This window comes from Thecamonas trahens (genome assembly GCF_000142905.1).
Source record: "Thecamonas trahens ATCC 50062 unplaced genomic scaffold supercont1.8, whole genome shotgun sequence".
Lineage (NCBI taxonomy): Eukaryota > Apusomonadida > Apusomonadidae > Thecamonas > Thecamonas trahens.
Genome location: NW_013657672.1, coordinates 282,511 through 304,316, shown reverse-complemented (window position 1 = coordinate 304,316; position 21,806 = coordinate 282,511). Strand labels below are relative to the sequence as shown.

The 21,806-nt window shown below is 64.0% G+C and overlaps 12 protein-coding genes and 1 non-coding gene across 13 annotated transcripts; 8 read left to right on the top strand and 5 right to left on the bottom strand.

Moving 5' to 3' along the window:
• Window positions 1-67: 67 nt before the first annotated feature.
• Window positions 68-2,412, top strand: AMSG_02089 (uncharacterized protein; the record flags this gene model as incomplete). The annotated part of the gene is made up of 2 exons (XM_013905667.1): window positions 68-145; window positions 253-2,412. The coding sequence occupies 2 exons, from the start codon at window positions 68-70 to the stop codon at window positions 2,410-2,412; spliced, it is 2,238 nt and encodes a 745-aa protein (XP_013761121.1).
• A 149-nt stretch (window positions 2,413-2,561) lies between these two features.
• Window positions 2,562-3,472, top strand: AMSG_02088 (uncharacterized protein; the record flags this gene model as incomplete). The annotated part of the gene is made up of 2 exons (XM_013905666.1): window positions 2,562-2,803; window positions 2,996-3,472. 2 exons carry the CDS (start codon window positions 2,562-2,564, stop codon window positions 3,252-3,254), a joined length of 501 nt encoding a protein of 166 aa, XP_013761120.1. The 3' UTR covers window positions 3,255-3,472.
• Window positions 3,473-3,653: 181 nt separating this feature from the next.
• On the top strand, window positions 3,654-3,968 carry AMSG_02087 (uncharacterized protein; the record flags this gene model as incomplete). Its single annotated transcript, XM_013905665.1, has 1 exon — window positions 3,654-3,968. The coding sequence occupies one exon, from the start codon at window positions 3,654-3,656 to the stop codon at window positions 3,966-3,968; it is 315 nt and encodes a 104-aa protein (XP_013761119.1).
• Window positions 3,969-4,019: 51 nt separating this feature from the next.
• Window positions 4,020-5,360, bottom strand: AMSG_02086 (uncharacterized protein; the record flags this gene model as incomplete). Its single annotated transcript, XM_013905664.1, has 1 exon — window positions 4,020-5,360. The coding sequence occupies one exon, from the start codon at window positions 5,358-5,360 to the stop codon at window positions 4,020-4,022; it is 1,341 nt and encodes a 446-aa protein (XP_013761118.1).
• Window positions 5,361-6,190: 830 nt separating this feature from the next.
• AMSG_02085 (uncharacterized protein) lies at window positions 6,191-7,244 on the top strand (the record flags this gene model as incomplete). The annotated part of the gene is made up of 3 exons (XM_013905663.1): window positions 6,191-6,979; window positions 7,033-7,154; window positions 7,214-7,244. 3 exons carry the CDS (start codon window positions 6,191-6,193, stop codon window positions 7,242-7,244), a joined length of 942 nt encoding a protein of 313 aa, XP_013761117.1.
• Window positions 7,237-8,111, bottom strand: AMSG_02084 (uncharacterized protein). Its single transcript, XM_013905662.1, has 3 exons — window positions 7,882-8,111; window positions 7,433-7,558; window positions 7,237-7,310 (listed from the first exon to the last, which is right to left on the bottom strand). The coding sequence occupies exons 1-3, from the start codon at window positions 8,044-8,046 to the stop codon at window positions 7,290-7,292; spliced, it is 312 nt and encodes a 103-aa protein (XP_013761116.1). The 5' UTR covers window positions 8,047-8,111; the 3' UTR covers window positions 7,237-7,289.
• Window positions 8,112-8,620: 509 nt separating this feature from the next.
• AMSG_02083 (major facilitator superfamily transporter domain-containing protein 1) lies at window positions 8,621-10,471 on the top strand. Its single transcript, XM_013905661.1, has 2 exons — window positions 8,621-8,722; window positions 8,900-10,471. Exons 1-2 carry the CDS (start codon window positions 8,706-8,708, stop codon window positions 10,452-10,454), a joined length of 1,572 nt encoding a protein of 523 aa, XP_013761115.1. The 5' UTR covers window positions 8,621-8,705; the 3' UTR covers window positions 10,455-10,471.
• On the bottom strand, window positions 10,158-11,644 carry AMSG_02082 (STE/STE20 protein kinase; the record flags this gene model as incomplete). Its single annotated transcript, XM_013905660.1, has 1 exon — window positions 10,158-11,644. The coding sequence occupies one exon, from the start codon at window positions 11,642-11,644 to the stop codon at window positions 10,511-10,513; it is 1,134 nt and encodes a 377-aa protein (XP_013761114.1). The 3' UTR covers window positions 10,158-10,510.
• A 325-nt stretch (window positions 11,645-11,969) lies between these two features.
• AMSG_02081 (uncharacterized protein) lies at window positions 11,970-12,671 on the top strand (the record flags this gene model as incomplete). The annotated part of the gene is made up of 1 exon (XM_013905659.1): window positions 11,970-12,671. The coding sequence occupies one exon, from the start codon at window positions 11,970-11,972 to the stop codon at window positions 12,669-12,671; it is 702 nt and encodes a 233-aa protein (XP_013761113.1).
• Window positions 12,672-12,725: 54 nt separating this feature from the next.
• AMSG_20008 lies at window positions 12,726-12,797 on the top strand. Its single transcript has one exon. It is a non-coding gene; the product is annotated as a tRNA-Thr (tRNA).
• Window positions 12,798-13,108: 311 nt separating this feature from the next.
• AMSG_02080 (uncharacterized protein) lies at window positions 13,109-16,418 on the top strand (the record flags this gene model as incomplete). Its single annotated transcript, XM_013905658.1, has 4 exons — window positions 13,109-13,813; window positions 13,942-14,319; window positions 14,569-16,279; window positions 16,357-16,418. The coding sequence occupies 4 exons, from the start codon at window positions 13,109-13,111 to the stop codon at window positions 16,416-16,418; spliced, it is 2,856 nt and encodes a 951-aa protein (XP_013761112.1).
• On the bottom strand, window positions 16,270-18,131 carry AMSG_02079 (uncharacterized protein). The gene has a single exon (XM_013905657.1). The coding sequence runs from the start codon at window positions 18,111-18,113 to the stop codon at window positions 16,710-16,712; it is 1,404 nt and encodes a 467-aa protein (XP_013761111.1). The 5' UTR covers window positions 18,114-18,131; the 3' UTR covers window positions 16,270-16,709.
• Window positions 18,132-18,278: 147 nt separating this feature from the next.
• Window positions 18,279-20,995, bottom strand: AMSG_02078 (aminopeptidase N; the record flags this gene model as incomplete). The annotated part of the gene is made up of 1 exon (XM_013905656.1): window positions 18,279-20,995. The coding sequence occupies one exon, from the start codon at window positions 20,993-20,995 to the stop codon at window positions 18,314-18,316; it is 2,682 nt and encodes an 893-aa protein (XP_013761110.1). The 3' UTR covers window positions 18,279-18,313.
• Window positions 20,996-21,806: the final 811 nt, after the last annotated feature.

The window sequence follows — 21,806 nt, the reverse complement described above, 5'->3', positions numbered from 1 at the left end:
AACATGCAGCTGCTCAGCGAGCAAGGACCAAATCCGGCCATCGGCACCTCTCCCTAGCTCACCGGCCATGACCGAGGCACTCGCCACCCTCTCGGCGCTCCTTGACTCGGACTCGGACTCGGACACAGGGAGTGCGGCACCGGGCGTGGCTCCCTACAACCCCATCCCTGGCCCAGGCCATGACCCCGGCTCCACCCCTCACACCGCCTCGCAGATGCCCATGCCCCACCGGCCGTAGATTCTTCGTCAAAGCTGGCGGCCTTTGCCGGCCTCGCCTCACGCAAGCGCAAGCGCACAGACGAGGCCACAGGAGCTACAAGCTACGGAGCATCGTTTGCAGAGAGTCAACGGAGGCTCAAGCGGGCCAAGCAGGACAAGCTCGCCAAGGATGCCGCTCGCGCTGCCGCAGAAGCCAAGGGCGCCCGCTCGCAGGTGGCGCGCAAGCCGGCAGCTACCTTTGGCCTCCGAACGGGAGCACGAGGCGGATCGGGCAGCAGTAGCGGTGGTGCAGGCGTGGTGGAGGCTGGATCGGGCTCCAAGGAAGCATTTTCCGGCCTCTGGCTCCGTAATCGGGTCGTATCGTCAGAGGCCATGGCGCGACACATGGCGCAGCGCAAGTACTACCCGCTGGGCGGGCTCAAGGACGCCGTGGTATGCGGCGACATCCCGGGCGAGTGGGTGGTGATCGGCGTGGTGGCGAGCAAGTCGCGGGTCCAGGTTTCGGGCCGCGGCGGTAAGTACGTCATCTGGACGCTCTCGGATCTGGCCGGCGTCTCGCTCTCGCTCTTTGTCTTTGGCGGCGCTTTTGAGGCGCTGTACGCCACGCCTGTCGGCTCAGTCTTTGCCCTCCTCAATCCAAAGGTCCTTCCGTCGCGCGAGCGTGGCAAGGGCCTTGCCATCTCCATCACAGGCACCGACAACGTCCTGATGCTGGGCAAGTCGCGCGACTACGCCGTGTGTAAGTCGCTGACCAAGGCCGGAGCCAAGTGCACCAACGTCATCAATGGCTCCAAGACCCAGTACTGCGAGTACCACGTCATGAAGGAGTACAACCGCGTCCGCTCCTCGCGCATGGAGTTCAACTCGGGCTTTGGTGGCAAGACCAAGCCCGACGTGGCCTCGGCCCGCCGCAACCTCTCGGTCGGCACCTTTCAGCATCGCCGGGTCGCTGCTCCGCGGCAAAGCGCCAAGGCATCGCCGGTGGCTACCCTCCGTGCCAAGCTCGCCAAGGCCGGCCGCCGCAAGGCGACGGTGCCATCATCGGCCGACTCGCGCTCGCTTCTCCGCCAGATCCAGCGCGATATGACCAAGGAGACCACGCCCGGTCGGCCGACCCGCGGCAAGCGCCAGGTGCTCGAGTCCAAGGTTGCTGCTCTTGCCGACGAGGACCGAGCCAAGTTCCGTGCCATCGCCGCGGCCCGCAAGGAGGCCCGCAACAGCTCGGGCCCGGGTGCGTCTGGCAAAGCCGTCCACATTAACGGTCACGCCCGTATTCCAGGCATGCGCAGCGAGCCTATCGCCACGAATTGCGAGGCAATCATCGGCCACGGCAAGGCGCCGGTTCTTGGCCGCGGCCTCCACGGCTCGGGCTCCATGTCTATCCCGCTGGCGGGCCTCGGCAACCTCCAGCACGCGCGAGCCATCATCTCGACCTCGGCCGACTTTGCAGCCAAGAAGGCTGCCGCTCTCCAGCGCGCCGCCGCCCACGACGAGGCCGTCCGCCGCGCGCGCGAGCGCGACGAGGCCAAGGCCCGCCACGCCGCCCAAGCCGTCAACGCCGACCGCATCCGCCGCGCAGCCGCGCTCCTCAAGGCCAAGCGCGAGCGCGGCGATCGCGAGCCCGAAAATGCAATGCCACGGCTGCCGCGCAAGTCAGAGGTCGCCGCCCGCAAGGCCGCCGCACCCGCCGCGCCGCGCTCAGCACTGGCCGCCGCCATGGGCCGTCGGGTCGACCTCAAGTCAACTGCCGGCCAGGCGGTGCTCTCTGCCAAGTCGGCGCACGCCGCTGATGTGGCTGCCGCCAAGAAGAAGGAACGTGATGCCCGTCTGGATGAGCTTGAGAAGCGCGACAACATGGTGATGCAGATGGCCGGCATCTTCGAGCAAGAGTGTAAGGCCGCCAAGTGCGCGCAGTGCAACAAGATCACCCTGTCAGTGACCAAGGTCTGCGCTGCGGCAGGCCACACCATCAAGTGGATCACCACTACCAAGCGCTGGTTCAAGTGCGGCCAATGCCGCCATCGCGTCACCATCATCAACTCGCGCTTCCCGAATCGCCCATGCACCAAGTGCGGCGCCGCCGCCTTTGAAAAGGCGCCGATGTACCGCGGCTCGACCGATCCCACTAACCTCCACGACGCCGTCCGTGGCGTTCATGCCCCGATCTCGGGCAACATCAGCTACGTCGGATGAGTGCCGAGCCATAATACAGGCGGTGATACTTCCAAGCGCCTGACCCGGGCGGCGGCCAGACGACGGGCGGCCGACAGCGACACAACACCAGTCAGCGCCACACAGTTCCAGCCACACCTCACGATAGCACCACTTTGCAGGGACTGGCGATGGCAGCAACAACAGGTGCACGGTTTGACGGCAGCGAGCTGAACAGGCGTGCGGCAGTAGACGAGTACACCGCGGCCGACCCGGCCACAGAGGCCCGGGTGGCCATGTACGAGCGCGACCGGGCCAAGCGCGAGTCTGCACGGGCCTCGGTGGAGACTCTGGCCTGGATTGTGGCCGCCATGGCGGTCCTCTACTACTTTGACGTCGTCAACACCCTGCGCACAGACCCACGTGTCCTGTGGTAGGTGCTCTACATGGGGGGGGGGGGGGGGGCAGGGGGTTAGGGGGCGGGGGGGAGGACTCACATGGAACGGGCGTGGGTGTGGGACGGCGCAATGATGATGCGGCCTGGGATGGCGCAATGGCGTGGGACGGCGTGATGATGATGTGGCGATGGTGGCGATGGTGGTGATTGGGAGGGGGAGGAGAACAGGAACTGGCTGATGCTGGGCGTGGTTGCGTTCTCTGTCTTTGGGGCCATCGGGGCGTACTTTGGAATCTATCTGGCGTACGTAGTGAAGAAGACCGATGACATGGCTGAGAGCTCGGCCATTCCTGTGGCGGTTGTCTTTCTGCTCATCGGTGCCACGGCCATGACCATTGCCGTCTGGCCGGTCTGGGGCTTTGTCACGCCTGTCATCGGCTTTGTCGAGTTCATGGGCTTTGTCATGATCACTTCGTTCCTCCCGTAGTTGCAGCTGTACATACTGCATCGGCAGCTATTTGTAGCATGTCTCTGCTCCCTACCGTTGGCGTGCCGGCCATTGGCGTGCTGCCCATTGAGTTGCCGCCCATCGACGTGCCGATCATCGACTCGCTTGGCCATCATCGACTCGCCGGTCGCCAGCTCGTAGCCAGCTCGCGGCGAGATGATGACCGCGTCAGCCACTAAACGTACCGCACATGGCCCAGCGATGGCCTAGCCTGGTGGCAGTGGCAGGTCCCCGATACCGTGGCCCAGTATCTGACCACTACTGTCTACCGAAAGGTCAACGCAGCAGCTAGCAGCCCCACCCGCCAGCCGCCCGCCGCTGGCCGCTGCACCCGACGTCCACCCGACTTCCACAGGCAGGTACCGAAGAAACAAAGGAATGGAGGGCCGCAAAGCGCATCTGCTCAAGCTGTTCAGCTACACGGCATGCGCTGCTGTGGGGACTTACATGGTGTTTGGCCTCGAGTACCGTCCGCTGCCCGACGGCTCGGACCATGTCTTCACCCGGGCTCAGAGCTGGGCGAAGAACCAGCTGGACGAGTTCTGGATGCTGGACGAGGAGCGCGCGGCTCGCGCTGCTGCACGCGCTGCTGCGGCTGCTGATGCTGCGTCACGCAGAGCTGCTGCCGCCGCAGATCGGCTCCGCGCCGCGTCGGCTGCCGCCCGCTCCGACACGGGCGCCGCCGCGTCGTGACGCGTCTGCTGCGCGCGCGGCGAGTGTCAAGAAGGCGGCTTTTACCTCGGATCAGAGCGGCTTGTGGAAGACAGCGACGAGCGGGACGTGGTCTGAGCCAAAGAGCGAGTTGGGAATGCCATTGAGGAGGCGCGGAGTGTGCGCAAGCTCGCTGAGCCGAGGATACTTGGCCAGGGTGGCGGGCGAGGAGAGCGCATCGCGCCAGCCGGGCGGCCCATCGTCGCGGGTCACGGCCTCGATGTTGGGCAGCGAGAGGAGACCATCGAGCTCGAGACCGTTGGCTTGCGACGTGCTGGCTGGGGTGTGGAAGATGTAGTCGATGGTCCATGAGCGCTTGTAGTTATAGGTGGTGAACGGCGGCTCGCCGGCGCCGCCGACGCCTGGGTACTGCGCGTAGGCCGAGACAAGCGGGAGCGGGAGCCATGGCTCGAGAAAGTCGGAAACCATGCGGGCATAGACAGCAGAGTCAGGCCCGTTGTTAAAGTCGCCGGCCACTACCACCGGAACGTGCTGGAAAAGCGCCCGCACGCCGTCATCAAGCGCACCGGCCGACGCCACGTCGGACAGCCGCTCGCGCGCCGCAGACGGCAGCTCCGCCGCTGCCGAAGCGCCGGTGCCGACCAGCGACGTCCGGCCGAGATTGATGCCATCGGCAGCAGCAAGCACATGGTTGTGGTCCGGAAGCGCAACGCCGGCTAAGCTCTGGGCGTCGTCGCCGCGGACCACAGCAGCGAGCTTGCGCATGACGTCGACAACAAGGCCCTCAAACTCGGCCAGCTCCGCCAGCTGGGTCTCGAGCTTGGCTGCATTCCAGTACAAATGAGTGGAGGCCACCAGCAGCAGGTCGCTCGAGACGGTGTCGGCGAGCAGGGCAGCGAGGCCGACCCGGTCATGGACATCATCAAAGACGATGGCCTGGGCGTGGACAAGCGAAAACCGGGCGGTGTTGTAGAAGATGGCGGTGCCGTCTTCCTTGGCGAGGCCCGACCATGACGACTCGTGTTCCGACGGCCGGCGGGCAGAGATCCACTTGAAGCCCATTGGCTCCATAAACGCCGCAAAGTACGGCAGCTGCGCCACCTCCTCGACGCACAGCACGTCGGGCGGCGCCGCCCCGTCGTCGCCAGGCACCATGGAGCAGATCTCATTGCGCAGCACGCGTGAACGGTCAGCCCAGCCCAGATGCTTGGCGGTAGCGTAAGGAAAGTGGTCCGGCGTGGCTAGATTGGCGGCGAGCGCGTTGAACTGGCCGATCGAAAACGATGCAGCCACTTTGGAGTTTGGCGACGGGTGGAGTGACGGCGAGGCAGCCTCGGGATCAGGCGGGAGCAAGTAGCGGCCATTGGCTGTTGCCGTCGAAGAGAGCCCACGAGCATCAGCAGCAGAAGCCATAATCAGTCCTGCACCAATCGGGAGGCAGTAGAGCTGCGAGCGAAGCAGACGGAGCGAGTTTGCGCCGCGTCTGAGCGAGAGAGAGCAGCGACGGGAGACAGTAGCAGTCAGAGCCAGGTGCATGCACCAGGGCGGGCGGGCGGGCGGGAGGGAGAGTGAGAGGAGGGGGAGGGGAGGGGGGGGATGGTGAAAAGAGATGTGTCCTGCACCTACACCCCCATCCCCAACCGACGTGGCACTCCCTTCCTCCCCCACTCTGCCGACTGCCTGCTGACCTGCGTGCGACCGCGTCTCTCTGTCTCAGTTGCTCTGGCTTCTTTCCCCATAGCATCGGCTCGATCTACGACACCTAGGCTCCTCCGAGGTGGCATCATTCCCATGCTCGCCTTCCTTGCTCTCGAACTTGCTACAGTAGCATTCGGCAACATAGTCGCTGCAGGGAGCCTTTAGAAAACACGCTCATGGCCTTCGTCGCGCCAAAATCGTCGCGCAGCTGGCGCAGCTGCTCCGTCTCGACCGACTCGGTCGACCTGTGCCCGCAACCGCCGCCTTGCGCCTCGGGCTCGGACCTTGGGCTTGGGCTCTATAACCACACCGCACTCGCCCTGAGGTGTGACGTCGAACGGGACTGGGAGGGCGGGATGGCTGAAGAATGGTGGGCCGTGGGCGAGGATGATGGCGAGGGATGGGCGGTGCAAGGAGGGGAGGAGGAAGAGGAGAGGGCTCCTGACTCGAGGTCGCTCCGTCTTGGGCATGCGGACGACGACGAATGGCTACTACCACGCGGAGGCGGGGGGGAAGACGGTGACGACGGCAGTTGCAAGTGGGAGATGGGAAGTGGCTGGCTGGCGCCAGAGTCTCCGCTGCGGGCTCCGCCGCCGGGGCCCGACGACGAGCTGTTGGCGCCGCTCCTGCCGCCACGCCCGCTGCCAGCGACAACAGCGCTGGATCCGGCGCTGCTCAAGCCGCTCGAACTCGCTCCGCTGACGGAGGAGTCGAGCGAAAAGGAGCTGGAGGAGTTCCAGCGATACGTCCGCAAGTCTCGGGCGGCGCTCGACGCGAGGCTTGCGGCCAGCAACCAGGTTGTGGACGCGTCGCGCGACGCGCGATCGCGCTCCGCCCGCTCTGCCATCTACCAACCGCTGCTGTACCTACCACCGGACCTCCGTGCTCCACTCTTTGCCAAGACTGCCGGTGAGTTTGAGCTCCCGCCATGCGAGCCGGAGCTGAAGCCGCTGCCGCTGGCAGGTAGCTCGCGCCTCGCCGATGCGTTCTCGGCGCGGGCAAGCAAAGCGCTGCGCGAGCTGGAGCACACCGCATTTGGCCTCTCACCGACGGCCAAGGCTGCACTTGCTGAGGAGGTTGTGGTTGAGCCGCGGTTTGCCCCGGGGCTCACGTCGTCACCAACCCGGTCGGACGTGCGCATCCCGTCGCCGCCGGCAGACAACGACGATGACGACGACGACCGGGATGCTACCTTACTTCCGCCAAGGCTGCAGCAGCTCACCTTTGACGACCTTGACCTCCCGCCGCTATCGTATCAGGCCGGCTCGGCCGCGTCGCAGGTCCTCGATCCGCTCAGCGTGGTGCCGTCGGGTGCGTCAGATCCCGCGCACCGTGTGGCAGTCTTTGGCTCACTCCCCCGTCGCTGCGCAGCGCAGCCGAATGGCAGCCGTCGCGGCGGCTGGTCAACCCGCGGGCGCCGTACGAACTCGACGTCGCGCTGCGGACGGCGGCATCGGCAGTGGGCCGTACCGACCTGGTCCATCTCTCGCCGCCCCGCCTTCCGCGAGCGTCTCCGCTCTCGCTCCACCATACTCGCCACGCTCACCACCACCCGCCCGCTGTGCAAGTTCGCGAGCGCGGGTCGCAGCACGGCGATGAGAGGTCTCTTTATGACATTCCAGATCCGGATCCGAGTCCAGGCACTTACTCGACGTTGTAGCCGATCTGCATCGCGCCAGACAAACGATGGTGATGAGGGTGAGTAGGTGCAGCGTCGCGTGGGGAAGGTGGGAGGGGGGGGGGGGGGGAAGAGTGAGAGAGCAGAAGAAGAAACTGCTAAAACGTACCAGCGAGCCACGACCCACGATCTCACCGAGGAAGAAGGCACCGACGACCTGGATGCCGTACGCGACCTTGGTGGCGGCCTCACCGACGGTGCCGGACGAGGAGTTGGCGGCCATCTCGGCCTGGCACTGCAGACAGCGAGTCCAGAGAAGGCCAGCCAGGCGGGAGCAAGATGAGCACAGCAGAGGAAGAAGTGGGGGTGGGGGGGTGGGGACTGGGTGAGTGCAGGAGGATGGCGGAGCAGCGGTGAACAAGCTGGGGCATGCGCCGGCCGTGTGGCGCTCAGGCGGGGAAGCGACCAAAAATGGACGCTGGTGGTGATCCCACGGCCTTTTGCGGACGAGGCGAGGAGCACGGCGACGGCCAGGGGAGCGGAGAAAGGCTAATGCGGTGGCGACATGGGACTAGTTGGAATGGTCTCTGAAAGGGGGATGCAGGGAAGGTAGCGTACCGCCTGCCAGCGCTGCGGCATGTTCTTCAACTGGTTGCCCGCAAACTCGAGGGCGTTGACGGACGGCTGCGAGCTGGTCATACCCTTGCCGGCGGCGTTGAGGGTGGCCGAGGCCGAGAGGACAGACGAGCCCACCTTGGAGAGCACAGACGTGACAGCGTTCATGGTCAGAGAAGAAAGAGATAAGGGGTACCAGTATTGACAGTTGACCGGCAACGAGCCGGGGCGGGCGACATGGTATTGGCAGAGACGCGGCAGCGGATCGGCCGCCCGCCCGCCCCGCCCGCCCGTCCACTCGCCGACTCGCCGCCGCCTCATTCCAGGGCACGACCCGCCGATCCGCCACGACGGCAGACCGGGATGCACAGCCCATATCAGGCCCCGAGCGTAGAGAAAACGTAGTATATGGGTAGCTGGTATGATGTGTTTCAGTTGTAGCCCTTCAAGGAAGAAATCGGGGAAGGCACGATGGCTGTGTGTGGCGGTGGGAGGCGGTGGTGGAGGTCAAGGTCACGGGCCGAGTCACACAAGAGCGAACGAGAGCGGAGAGTGTGTGAGGCGACGATGGTAGGGGCGAGGGGCGGGCGGTCGAGGAAGAGAAGCACTTGTGTTCTTGAATGAGCAGTTTGGGTGTGGAGCAAGGCGAGGCTACGGCCAAGACGCCACTGCTGTCGGGCGGGCAAGGGCCTGGCCCGTACTCGGGCGAGGCACCAGTTGCGGCTGTGCCCGTCGTCGACGACACCGAGGAAGAGGCCGGCCGGGCGTGGCAGCCGCCGGTCTGGTGCTGTCCGCCGTGCTTCCCGAGCCTGGTCCTCCTGTGCATCATGTTTCTGACCTTTGGGTACGTGATGTTGTGTTGGTGGTGGGTGGTGGTGGGTGGGTGGGGGGGGAGGGGAGGGGGGGAGGAGGGGCCCAGCGCGTCGAGGACGGCGCCACGGCGTGGATGGGCGAGGGTAACGCCTGCGACTGACGTGGAAGTGCGTGGTGGTGACTCGGCGCGGCATTGTGTGGAGGACAGGTCGTACTGGGTGTTCGACACGCCGGGCGCTATCCAGAAGCAGCTGACAGAGTGGTTTGGCCCGTCGTACACGGATGCGGACAACTTGATGCTGTACTCTGTGTACTCGCTGCCAAACACGGTGCTCCCGTTCTTCTCGGGCTACCTCATCGATCGCGTGCTCGGCATCCGGTTGGGCATTGTGGTGTTCTGCGGACTCGTGCTTGTGGGTGAGACTATTTTCTGCGTGGGCATTATGGCCAAGACGTACTGGGTGTGTGTGATGGGCCGGTTTGTGTTTGGCCTCGGCGGCGAGTCGCTGACGGTGGCGCAGAACACCATTACGGTGATCTGGTTCCAGGGCCCGCAGCTTGCGCTGGCGTTTGCGTCGGTGGTTGCGTTTGCACGGATTGGATCGTCGGTCAACTTTGCGGTGACGCCGACGCTTGCCGACTCGTCTGTGCCGCTTGCGGTGTGGTTTGGGTGTGGCATGTGCCTGCTCTCGTTTGCGTTTGCGTCGTCGCTCGCAGGGCTCGACTGGTTCGGGCGCGAGCGGATTTTGCGGCGCGATGCAGCGGCGGCCAAGGCTGCGACTGCCGGCACGGAGGCGCCTCGCGCTGAAGCTGGCGAGGGTGGGCGGATCCAGGCTGGCGAGCCGTCGCCGGCGACGGCGCTGCTGAGCGGGAGCAAGGTGGTCGAGGAGGAGAGCGAGGACGATGGCGAGACCATTTCGTGGGCGCACATCAAGGCCATTCCGCTGCCTGCTTGGTTTATCTTTATCATTTGCGCTTTCTTCTACGTTGGTGTGCTCACGTTTTACACAGTCGGCTCAAAGATCATGCAGGAGACCGGGCACAAGTACTCGTCGACGACGGCGACGCTCTTCCTTTCCATCCCCAACTTTGTGTCGATTGTGGCGTCACCGACGTTTGGCCGGCTGGTGGACAAGGTCGGGCGTGCGCTGTTCTGGATCATTCTTGCGTCGATAATGATGATCGGCGTCCACATCATGTTCCTCCTCAACGCGCTCGAGGTTGTCGAGATCTCGCCGATTCCGCTCATGATCTGGCTGGGTGTGTCGTACTCGATGGGTGCGGCTTCACTCTGGCCCATCCTCTCGCTGGTTGTGCCCGACTTTATGCAGGGCACGGCGTACGGGATCATGACGGCGACCCAGAACTGCGCGCTCGCGTTCTTCCCTCTTCTCATTGGCCAGCTGCAGGACAAGTACGCAGGCTCGAAGAAGCAGTACACCCTGCCGCTCATGATTTTTATCGGCTGCGAGGTCATGTCGCTCTTCCTCACATTTATCCTCATCGGTCTCGACCGGAAGCTCACCGAGGGTCGCCTCAACATGTCCGCCGCGGAACGCGACGTGCTTAACGAGCAGAACGAGATCGCCGCCGCCGCCGCCGCGTCCAAGGTCGACCCGACGTCGCTTGTTGTCTCGCCGCGCTCGCGCACCATCCGCGTCCCGGATCCAGAGCACGACACTGTCCGCATTGTGCCGATGCGCAAGCCTATCCGCGCCTCGTACCTGGCCCGCCTTGGCATCCATCGCCCCATGAACATGTAAACAACGTTGGGCCAGAAACGACTGTGGGTCGAAAGGCAAGACGAGGCTTGGCAAGGTCACCACGACGACGACGCTGGCGAAATGGTCGACATCGAGAGCGCAGACTCGGTCTCCGAGCTCGAGGCGGATGCGGCCGAGCTCGAACTCGAGACGCTGTGCAACGGGCCACGCGCCGGCCGCGGCCGATACGCCGGCGTCGGCGACGGTGTCCCAGTGAGAAACGAGATGCCCGAGTGGACGAGCGACGCGGCCAGAGCGGTCGAGTGATCAGAGTCGGAGGCGTGGAGGAGCCACGAGTCGTGTCCGGTTGCAGTCGATGCGTTGTGGGCTGCCGATGCCAGTGCGTCAAGAAGTAGCTCGCGGCCGAGGTGCCGGCGCGACTTTGACCGCACAAACGAGTGTGATGAGAGCTTGGCCACTGCAGGCCGCGCCGCCGGATCGTGGGCGAGCGCCTTGGCCACAAAGGTCCGCATCCGCTTCGGAAAGGCGGAGCGGGCTAACCGGGGCGGCGTGCGACTCGCAATCTTGCGAAGGACCCGCATCGGGTGCTCGCGGGCGAGCGGCGGCTCACCTTGCACGAGCTCGATGACAGTGATGCCCAGCGCCCACACATCAGCCTTGGCCAGGTCCACGTCGGCGCCCTCGGCGGCCATCAGCTCGGGCGCCATCCAGTGCGGCGAACCGGCGGCCAACTCTGCGCCGGGAGGCAGCGACGCGTCCAGCTCGACGGCCTCGCCAAAGTCGGCGAGCTTGATGTTGCCTTTGGCATCGACAAGCAAGTTGGCTGCCTTGACATCACGATGGGCAATGCCTATCTGCGGTGAGTGAAGATGGGCGAGAGCGGCAACAACCGAGGCGGTCACGTGGGCGACAGCGGCCTCAGGCAGGCCAGACCCGCGGGCAGCCAGCAGGGCGGCTACCGAGCCATGGGCGCACAGCTCCAGCACGAGCCACCTGCGGCGAGTCCCTCCATCACGCATGGTACCGAGATAGCTAACCACGTTGGGATGCGTCCCCGCCCGCGCCAGCATCTTGGCCTCTGTCTCGGGCCGCGCCCCATTCTCGCTTCCCGCGCTCACCGCCTTGGCCGCCACCTCGTCGTTGCCCAGCTGCGCCGCATACACGTCGCCAAACGCACCTGCGCCGAGCAAGTTGGTGATCTTCAGCCGGCTCTTTGTCTTTCGCGGCATGGCGGCCGGGAAGGAGGGGGAGGGACGAGAGCGGTGGGTTCAGGCGCGCGGCTGCGGAAAACTTGAATGGCGCGCAAAGTGTGGCAAACACACATCTCAACTTGCACCTCATCGGAAGGCGCGATAGTGTGGGTAGCTGCGACTCTGACTCCTCCACAGTCATCCCTATCACCGTTGCTGGCTTGGCTTTGGAGCTATGGAACACGTCGAACGATTGGTGGTCCTGCAGCAGCTGGTAGAGGCGGTGGGCGCAGCGCCGGTCCGGGGGGTGCCGAGTGGATGCGCATGTTCGTCGTCGCGGAGACTGCGGGCAGTGCTGGGTGCGATGGCGTTTGCGGCGCGTGAGATGGTGGTGAGGTTGCTGGTTGACGGCGCACGGCTTTCAGTGTGGATGATGCTCCGCAAGGCTGCGACTGCGGTCGACCATAAAGCCCGCACCGCACGGTCGCGGTACGCCGTCCCGGCAGCGTGGACTGCTCTTGCCGATGCGGTCTACGCGGCGTCGTCGGTCGTCGGCGACGATGACGATTCAAGCGGTGGCGCTCTAGAATGCGTGATCGAAGAGGGCCTGCTCCGCGGCCTGCTGCCGGACTGGATTGAGGCTCTCGGAAGCAGTGAGCTCGGCGTGGCAAGCGCGTGCTTTGGGCCGCGGGCGCCGATGCGGACGCCCGCGGTGCGGACCGACGCCTCCCGGGCGCTTGAGGCCATGTGTGCTATCGAAGGTTTCCGCGATGCTGCCGGCCGGCTTGGCGCTGACGGAGCACGCGCCGAAGTGCCGCTCCCGCCCCCGCCCGCGCCGCCACTCCCGTCGCCGGTCCACCGGCCTACGCCTGCCGAGCCCAGCCCGCGCCGTACCCGCCGCAAAACCACGACGACACCAGCACGAGAGCAGATCCAGCATCACGTAAGTCAGAGCAAGACGCTGCGAAGCTCCCCGGCTCTTCGGTCACCGTTTGCCGTCAAGCGGACCAACATCGAGCCTGTGCTCGACTCGCCGACCAGATGGGGGGTGTCCGGACTCCGGTGAGGCAAAGCAAAAGATGGATCAAAAGCGAATGTGGAAAACTAGCCTCTGTTCCGAGCCTGTATGGCCAAGCGGTAAGGCATCCCACTTGTAATGGGGAGATCGCGAGTTCGATCCTCGCTGCGGGCTTTTTTTTTGCCTCGACAGCCATCCTCACTTGGTTTGCGGCACGCACGAAATCAGCAAGCTGACTTGCAACGAGCGACCTTGCCGTGTCCATAGGAGCCCATCTATCTCCTGTCCTGCCCCCCCCTTCCTACACACACACATACCCCCCACACCCACCCACCCACACCCCACACCCCCTCTTTACCTCTGTCGCGTCTGGACGTTTCTCTCCCTCGCTCTCCCTCACTATCCAATATCCTATGCCGAGCCCTGGCTCCGCATATCTGCGGAGAAGGGTAATGACGGCAAGCTCTCTTGCCGTGTGGCTGGTTATGGTGGTGACGGTGGTAGTGGTTGAGGTGGAAGCGGCATCGCCGTTTGCCGCCAGCAGCCTGCTCTACTCGGGTTGCCCATCTGCACTCACTAGCCTCCGGTTTGTCAACATCACCGACAACGTCCATACTGCGGACGCCGTGGTCATGTCACACCCGTCTGTCCCGGTTTCGTCGTATCCGTCGCTCGCGATCATTCCGTCGACACCCTCGCCGCCTGGATCCACAGCGTTTGGACCCAAGGTGGCGCTCGCCGAGTGGGACGCCGGCTACTCGCACTTTGCGCAGGGGCTCGACACCGGAGACTGCGATGGTGACGGCCACATCGACGTCGCGACCATCACCTCGGGTGCAGACAAGGCGGTCACGGTCATCTTCTCGCCCGGCGAGTGGTCTACGCTCGGCGGCTCTGTGCCCGGAGCCGACTACACGGTGCTTGACACTGTGACGGTCGATACTCCGGGCAATAATCCACAGGCTGTTGTCGTAGCTGATGTGTCTGGTGACGGGCTCGACGATGTCATCACGGTCTCAGGCTCGTACTCGTCCGGCACTATTCGGGTCTATGTCTACACCGGCGCCCGTTCGTTTGACACAGCCCACGTTGTAGGCTCGGTCACATCGCCACGCTCGCTCGCCGCTGGAGACGTCGACAGCGACGGCAAGTTCGACCTGCTCGTCGGCTCGTACAACAGCAAAGTCGTGGTATTCTTCAACAACGGGGCGCCGGCACGTTGTGGACTGGCCAACTCTCGTTCACAAACGCGGTGTTTCCTGGTTACGGCGTGTGGGCTGATGATCTCGATCTCGACGGCCACATTGATATCTTGCAGTTTGGTTACAACGCGGTCAACGTGCTGTACAACCCGGGTCCGGGCTCGGCGCGCACCATGACGTCGTGGTCCGCAACTTTGCTTTACAACGCGGGTCACAAACACTTTGTCGGGCGGACTGGCGACGTCAACCATGACAACCGCCCTGACATCTTTGTCTCTATCTCCGCCGCGCCCACAAATGGCATCATGTACTTCGAGTCGACCGGCGCAACAGGCTACTCGCTGGTCACCACGCTTTCTACAGCCGACACGACTGCCAACGTGGTCGAGCTGGCTGATATCAACGGCGATGCCCTGCTAGATGTTGTTGGCTACTCCAGCTCGAACAGCGCTACCAACGTCGTGGTCTGGTTTCACTCTGCACCACAGGGCGACGTCGATAGCCCGTGTGTCTTTCCGCCACCGCCACCACCAATGTCACCACCACCGCCGCCATCACCATCGCCGCCGCCGCCAGCACCACCACCGCCACCATCCCCGCCTCCGCCACCACCATCCCCGCCTCCGCCGCCGCCACCACCTCTTGCCGCCGCCGCTCTTATGCCTGCCACCTGGTCACTCATCCCGTCAACGTCGTCACAAGCCGGTGGTGTCCGCATGACGCTCACTTATGCCGATGCCGAGTTTTTTGCTGGCTTTGACAGCTTTGAGGTTGTCGTTGACGTGGCGACTTCGACAAGCGAGCTCCGCGCTCCAGTTGCTGTTTCGGCAAGTTTCATCTCGCCCGCCTCGCTCGTGTTTACCACGCCGGCATCCAACGCCACCGGCCCGCACGTCATCAGCGTTGTCCGCTCGCTTGCCAACAGCGACGGCAGTGGCGACGTGACGACTCGGCTGCCAGGCCTCCTCGACTACGTCTCGCACGGATGCATCGCGCCGGGCTTTGTGTGGCGCTCGCTCGAATGCAAGCCGTGCTCCGAGTTTGAAGGCGCGCACTGTCCTGGCGGCGAGCGGTTCTGGCCTCGGACCGGATACTGGGCGGCGTCAGAACGGGAGCCGCCGTCGCGGTGTTTTGTCGAGGCCGCGTGCCCCGGCGCTCTGGGCGAGGTGAGCGTGTATCCGGCTTTAGTCAACATCGATGGCTCGCGCAAGACCGACCAGTGCGCGCTCGGCTACACCGATGAGTATTGCTCGGTCTGCGCCGACGGGTACTACATGCAGGATGGCGTGTGCCGAACGTGCGGCTCAGATGCAGCTGCAAAGGCCGAGCTTGCCGCCATCGTCATTGTGGCCTCGGTCATGTTTGGCGTCATCCTGCTCGCGCTCCTCCTCCTCTCGGTCCGCCACCTTGTGACGGTCGTCTCGGCCATTGTTACGCTGCAGACGCTGGTGGTGGTGGGAAAGCTTGGGATGCAGCGGCTGGCGACGTCATCGTCGTCAAGCGTGCAGACACTCGCGCGCATCATGCGCTTTGTTGCGCTGGTCAACTTTGAGATCGAAGTTGTCCGCCCGGGCTGCTCTATCCCGCGCGTCGCCTTTCTCTCGCTCTGGCTGGGCACCCTTGGCCTCACACTTGTCGCTGCCTTTGCCTTTCTTGTCACAGTCTGGCTGCGTACCGTGTTGGCTGCGCGAGCTGCGCGTGGCAAGGCCACCGCGGCTGCGCGCGCCTTTGACTTTGGCACTGTCATCCGTGCCCGCACCATGCACGCACTCATCATTCTCGCTTCGCTCGTCTTTCTGCAAGTCTCGTTGCGGACGTTTCAGGCCCTCAACTGCGTACGGGCCGGTGACGGCAGCCTGCGGCTTGCGATCGAGCTGCGGCTGCGGTGCTTTGAAGGCAGTCATTCCAGGTTTGCGCCGGGTATCTTTGCCACTGCTCTCTTGTTCTCGCTTGGCTTTCCGGTTGCGGCGCTTCTTGTGGCACTGCGAACCCGAAAGCGTGTGCTCGCAGGCATGCCCATCGACGCCGCCATCGAAGCCTACGGCTACATCATCCGCGGCCTCAAACCCAAGTACCTGTGGTTCCGGACACTGACATTGGCCACGACGCTCACGTTTGTGCTCGAGACCGTTTTTGTGGCATCGCCGAGCGCGCGCGTCTTTGCCGCCTGTTTCAACTTTGGCGTCTCGCTGCTCTTGGTCGGAGTCCTGGATCCGTTCCTCGAGCGGCTACACACCGGCCTCGCACTCGCATCGGGCATGGCATCTTCCGCGCAGATCCTGTACTTTCTGTATCGCGAGAATGTGACGCTCTTTGGCGTTGGTGCTGGCTTCCAGGCTCTTGTCCTCGCCATCATCGCTGCGGTCCTCATTGTGCGCACCTTGTATCGGTCGCGGACGCGCCAGACGGCTGTCGAGCCAGCGACGCCTGGCGTGGCACTCGACTCGCCGATCAGTCTGTTTACAAGCGACTCGTGCAGCACGGACAGCTCGAGCTCTACGAGCTCGGTGTCGGCCTTGGGAGATGCCAAGGACAGCAATACGCCTTTGCCAACGCGCAACCAGCTGGTCAAGTCTCCGACAACCAACTTTAGGTTAGCCGGCCACTCGCTCTCATCGTTGGACCTCGCCAACGAGCGCTCGCTTGATGAAAGCGAGCAGAGCTCAGACGCGTTTGCGGCGGGCCGCGATCTCCGCAACCAGCGCAAGCGCAGGCAGACACGCCGAAACCGACGCTTGGGCATGCAAGCTCGGCCTGAGCGCTCAACCGGTCAGCTCCTGGGCTCGCAGCAGTCAGACTCAAAGCGCAGAAATGTCAGGGGCTCGCGGTCAGTCGCGTACCTTCATGGGCAACCACGGTGAACAACGGCCCACAGGCTTACGGTCTACTCGACAAAGTAGGTAGCGGCGTTGCCGGGCTCGCGCCCGTCAGAAAACGACGAGAACGACGAGGAGGAGAGGCGGGGCTCGGCGTCGTTGGCAGACGACTCGCGACGACGACGTCGGCGGGTCCGGATCTGCTCAAAGCCGTTCTCCAGGGCGGTGAGGCCAGCCTCGAGCGCAGAGTTGAAGGCTGGCTCGGCAAACGACTCGGGCCCTTCGCCGACACGTGACATGCCGCCGCGGATGTACTCGGCGACGGTGATCTCGTGCGGGAGTGCATCGCCGTGAGTGAGGTGCATGGCAAGGGCTTTGAAGGCCTGTACCAGGCTGTCGCGGAAGAGCTTGCGGCGGTGGCGGCTGTCGAGAGTCTCGTCTACAACTGCAGCAAAACGAGAGTCGAGGCCGCCAGACAAAGGAGTCATGGGCAGATCGTCGTTGGAGCTCGGGCTCCCGACGCAGAGCGCAGGAATCGGGGTGCTCGTGCTTGGCGAGCAGGCCGAGCTCGCAGGAGCCTTGGTCAGCTCGCCCAGAGCGGAGCGAATGGTGCCCTTGAGCGAGTCGTTGTCCGGCTGGGCCGCTTTCTCGAGCTCAATGTCGATCCACACTTTGCCACGCTTGTAGGCTGACAGATCTCGGATAGAGTAGCCAATGCAGAGCATGACGACGAGGCGGACGCCGGCCGAGCAAATGCGGAAAAAGGTGTTGTAAAATGAGAGTGTAGTGGCGCACCGGAAGGTGATCGGGTGAAAGGCAAGCGCCTCCATCCACGCCTTGGTGTCGACGCAGCGGTAGGCGTCGAGCCAGTCGCGGGCGTTGTATGCCTCATCAAAGACAAAGACGGCCTCAAAGATTACCATGAGCAGGACGACGCCAAGTCCAATGAACTTGGCCTTGATGAACCGGTCAGCAATGACGGCCATCGACTCTGAGTACGACTGCATCAGCTGAGCCGGGAGGGCGTCGTCGGCCTTGGTGATGCGGTGGACGATCTTGTGCATGCGGCCCATGAGCAGATAGGTAGTGCGGAGAAGAGTCACGGTGATGACAAGGTAGACGAGTGTGGAAACATGGTACGAGGCAAACCGGGTCTTGATCTCCTGGCCACACATCAGGTTGACGTAGTCGATGTCGAGGTTGTCGAGGAGTGAGATCTGCGAGACGGCCGCCGCCGCTGCTGCCGTGGTGTTGGCGCAGAGCTCGGGCTCGGCAACCAGCAGCGGATCAACCAGCAGGTACCGATTGGGCATGGTACAACGCGACTCAGTGGCCGAGTAGAAAATGTAGAACATGACGTCGAGCACGATCGAGAACACGTAGCCAGCCTTGAGGTAGTCTTCCGAGTACTCGTACTCACGCGAGTACTCGGGCAGTGTGAAGAACTGCACCATGGACTCGAGGACAGGCATGGTGGCGATGTGGCACGAGCTCCCGCAAGGGAGGGGGAGGGGGGGGGAGGGGGGGGGGGAGGGGAGGGGTGGTGGTGGGTGCACGTGGCCGAGGGGGGGTGGGGGGGTTGACGGTGGTGGCGTCTCGGTACTGAGCAAACGGGGCACGGCGATTCAAGCAGGCAGTGTGTCCGCAGGGCGAGCAAGAGTTCATGAGACAGTTAAGAGTCAGCGCTGGCGGCAGAACGGGCGCGGACAACGCGTTGAGCATCGTCGAGCTCCTCGGTGAGGAGGCGGGAGTAGACGGCATAGCGCGGATGATTGGCATCAAGCGAGACGAGGAGGGCCTGAGTGCCGGAGACGAGGTCATCCAGGGCATCGCCGTAGAGCATAGAGCCCGGGTACATGCGCGAAATAAAGTACTCGGCGTACTCGTTGCTCTCATGGGCGTCCATGATTGATGGGACGACAGCAAGGAAGCGGGCAACGTAGTCCTGCGGGAGGTCGTTGGCAAGCTGGAACGACCAGAGCAAGCCCTCCATGAGCGCGACAGTGTCGTGGAGCGAGCGGCCATCGGGCGGGGAGCAGATTTCGGCCCAGACCTCGTCCTTGCGGGCAGGGTCGCCGAGAGCAGCCCGGAGCCGGAGACGGTACTGGCGGCCACGATCGGATTTGTCGGCGTCAACGACGACAGCTGCAAGAGCCTCGACCCGATCGGGCTCAGCTGCACCAATCAACGCTTGTGCAGCGACAACAAGCTTGAGCTTCTCGTGCGGGTCGAGCTCAAACGGAGCATCGTCCGGCGCCTCGACAAACGGCATGAACAGCGCGAGCGCCGATTCTGACTCGAGAGCGGCGATGCCGGTGCGCGACCAGAGTAGACGCCGCTGATCGTCACGTGCAGCACAGGCCTGCGAAAAGCTGAGCGAAGCAACGGTGTAGGCGTACATGGTTCGCATGGCTCGGTTCGGCACGTAGTTGCAGAGCGTCGAGGTCATGGCCCCGAGCAGGATGCCGAGCAGCTCGGGCGATGGCTCGTCGACTACCGCGTCGAGCGCAGCAGTGAGAAAGGCCTGCCCAGTCATGAGTGCATCGCGAACGCTGTCGTAGAGCGAGGCCCACACGAGCTGGCGCTGCAGCGTGGCGTTGCTTCCGCTCAGCGTGCCGAGCAGACCGGTGACGTTGGCGAGCGAAATGTCGGGGAGCCGGACCTTGGCAAAGGTGGCGTCGGTAGCGTCAAGGAGAGCAAAGTGAGGCATGGGCGCGCCGGCCAGCGCGTCGATCGGCGTCGTCTCGCACGGGCCGACAACAACCGGCAATTCGGCGACTACGCCGTCGATGTAGGTGCGGAGCACAATGACGTGCGGGCGGAGCGGGACGTCTGGTCCCGGGCTCGACTGAACAACAGCAGCGCGGGCAATGCTGCCCGCGGCGTCGCCCTCGCCAGGCACTAGCTCCAGGCGGATGGTGTTGACGCCGACAGCCCGGAGCCAGCGGTCACTCCAGTCGCCGTCGGGCAGCGGCATGACGCTCTCAAAGTCGGCGAGGGTGGTATTGGCGTAGGCGTGGGTGTCAAAGTAGGCGACCATAGCTGCACGGAAGGCGTCGTCGCTAATGGTAGCGATGAGTTGCTTGAGCACCGATGCGCCCTTGCCGTACGAGACAGCGTCAAAGAGAAGAAAGGCGTGGTCGGTGTCAACGACGGCGCCGGGCGCCGGGACGACCGGATGCGCGGTCGGCCGCTGGTCAGCCTCCAGGCCCCAGGCCTTCATCTCCACATTAAACACCTCCCAAAGTTTGTCGCCAAACCGTGTGGCAGCGGCACCGGCCTTGGCGGCCATCAGCGAGGCAAATGACTCGTTGAGCCAGAGATCGTCCCACCAGGTCGGCGTGCAGAGGTTGCCAAAGTACGCGTGGGCCATTTCGTGCAGCACTGTATCGATGCGGAACATGCGCTGGTACTCGGTCGGCGATTCACGAAACAAATCATCCTCACAGAACGTCACCGCGCCAACGTTTTCCATGGCGCCGGCGTTGAACTCGGGCACAAACAACTGATCATACTTGGTGAACGGGTAGGCGCGGCAAAAGTACGAGGCGTAGAACTGAAGGCCGGCTGCGGTAATATCAAACAGCTCGTCGACATCGCAAAACTGCGCCATCGACGCCCGACAATAGAGGCCCATGGTGATGGCCTTGGTAGCCTCGGGCGCGCCCGGCGCCAGCGATGTTGCGTACCGCACCTCGGTCTCGCGCTCAAAGTGGACCAGCGGCCCGGCGACAACGGCGAAGAGGTAGGTGGAGAACGGGCCCTCAAGATCAAAGTACGACCAGCAAAGACCGGCGTCGGGCTCGGTGACCGACACCCGCGGGCCAGACGAGACAACGGTCCATGCGGCAGGCGCCTCAACCGCTACCGTGTAGTACGCCTTGATGTCCGGCTGGTCAAAGCAGGGGAAGAGGCGATGTGCGGCCCACGGCTCAAAGTTGGTGTAAAGGTACTCTGCGCCATCGGCCGGGTCAAAGTACTGATGAAAGCCGTCGCCATCGTGGTCATAGCGCGCAGTGTAGCTAATGGTCAGCCGCAGGTGTGACTCCGGCTCGAGCCTCGCCAGCACAGTGTCGGCCAACGTAAGCCTGTGAGCCGCTGGCTCGACCTGGACCTCGCCGGCCTCCAGGTCCAGCTCGCTGTCGTTGAGCACAACCCGGACGGCAGTCATGCCGGGCGCCCAGTCCAAGAACAGGCTGTGGGCATCAGCCTTGCCGGCCAGCCGGAAGGCCAGGCAGACCTCGCCGCGGAACTCGGGCGCTCCCGCCGTCAGCCGCAGCGTCAGCGCATACCGCAGCGAGTTGGCCGCCACAACCCTGCTCCGTCTCTCGGCATCCGTCTGCGATAGTGCCATGAGGATTCGGTGAGGGGGTGGGGGTGGGGTGGTCGCCGACAAGCTGGGCTGGACGTGTGCATGGGAGGCGCCGCTGTTGCGACTGCCAGTGACACGCAGGTGATCGTGATCGTGTTCATGATCGCAATTGCTGTGACCGGCGGCGATGGCGACGGCGATGGTGAGATGATGGTGAGGTTGACGGCCATCGTGGCGTTCCCCGATCGATGGTGGCACCGTCATGGCTATAGTGACGAATTGCGATTGAGGAAAGGAGGGTGGTTGCATGGGTGAATGGGCAGCCACGCAGCTGCAGAAGTCTTCCATTAGGAAGGGGTCCTGTTGGGGACAACGGTCCGTGGCCGCTCCGCGTGCAGGAATCATGGATGGATTCGTTGCCAGCCACGACAAACTCGAGAGGTAACAAGTGTGATCGTCTGCGCCAACCTCACTGTGGAGCACCATCTGTAGGGATCTGATCGCAGACAGCGGAGAGCATTAGGTTGACGTCGATCCAGTGACGCTCTTGACGATGGCGCAGACTGCGGCGGCCTAGCTTGGGCGCACGCCGGATAGTGGAGCTGTGGCGCAGCGGAGTGCTGATCATGGATGAAGTCGACGTCATCCTCCATCCGCACAAGTTGGAGCGCGACTTTCCCATCGGCGCCGAGGTGATGCTGGATGCGGCCAAGGAGCAAGCGAACGTGCTGGAAGCGTTGGTGAGCGCAGTGCTTGGCCATGAGCTTGCGCCGCAATCGGCGCGAGGCATGACTGCCAAGGCAGTTCAGGCGTCGCCGTACGCAGTCCTTGTCGATGAAGGGCAAGCCGGTGA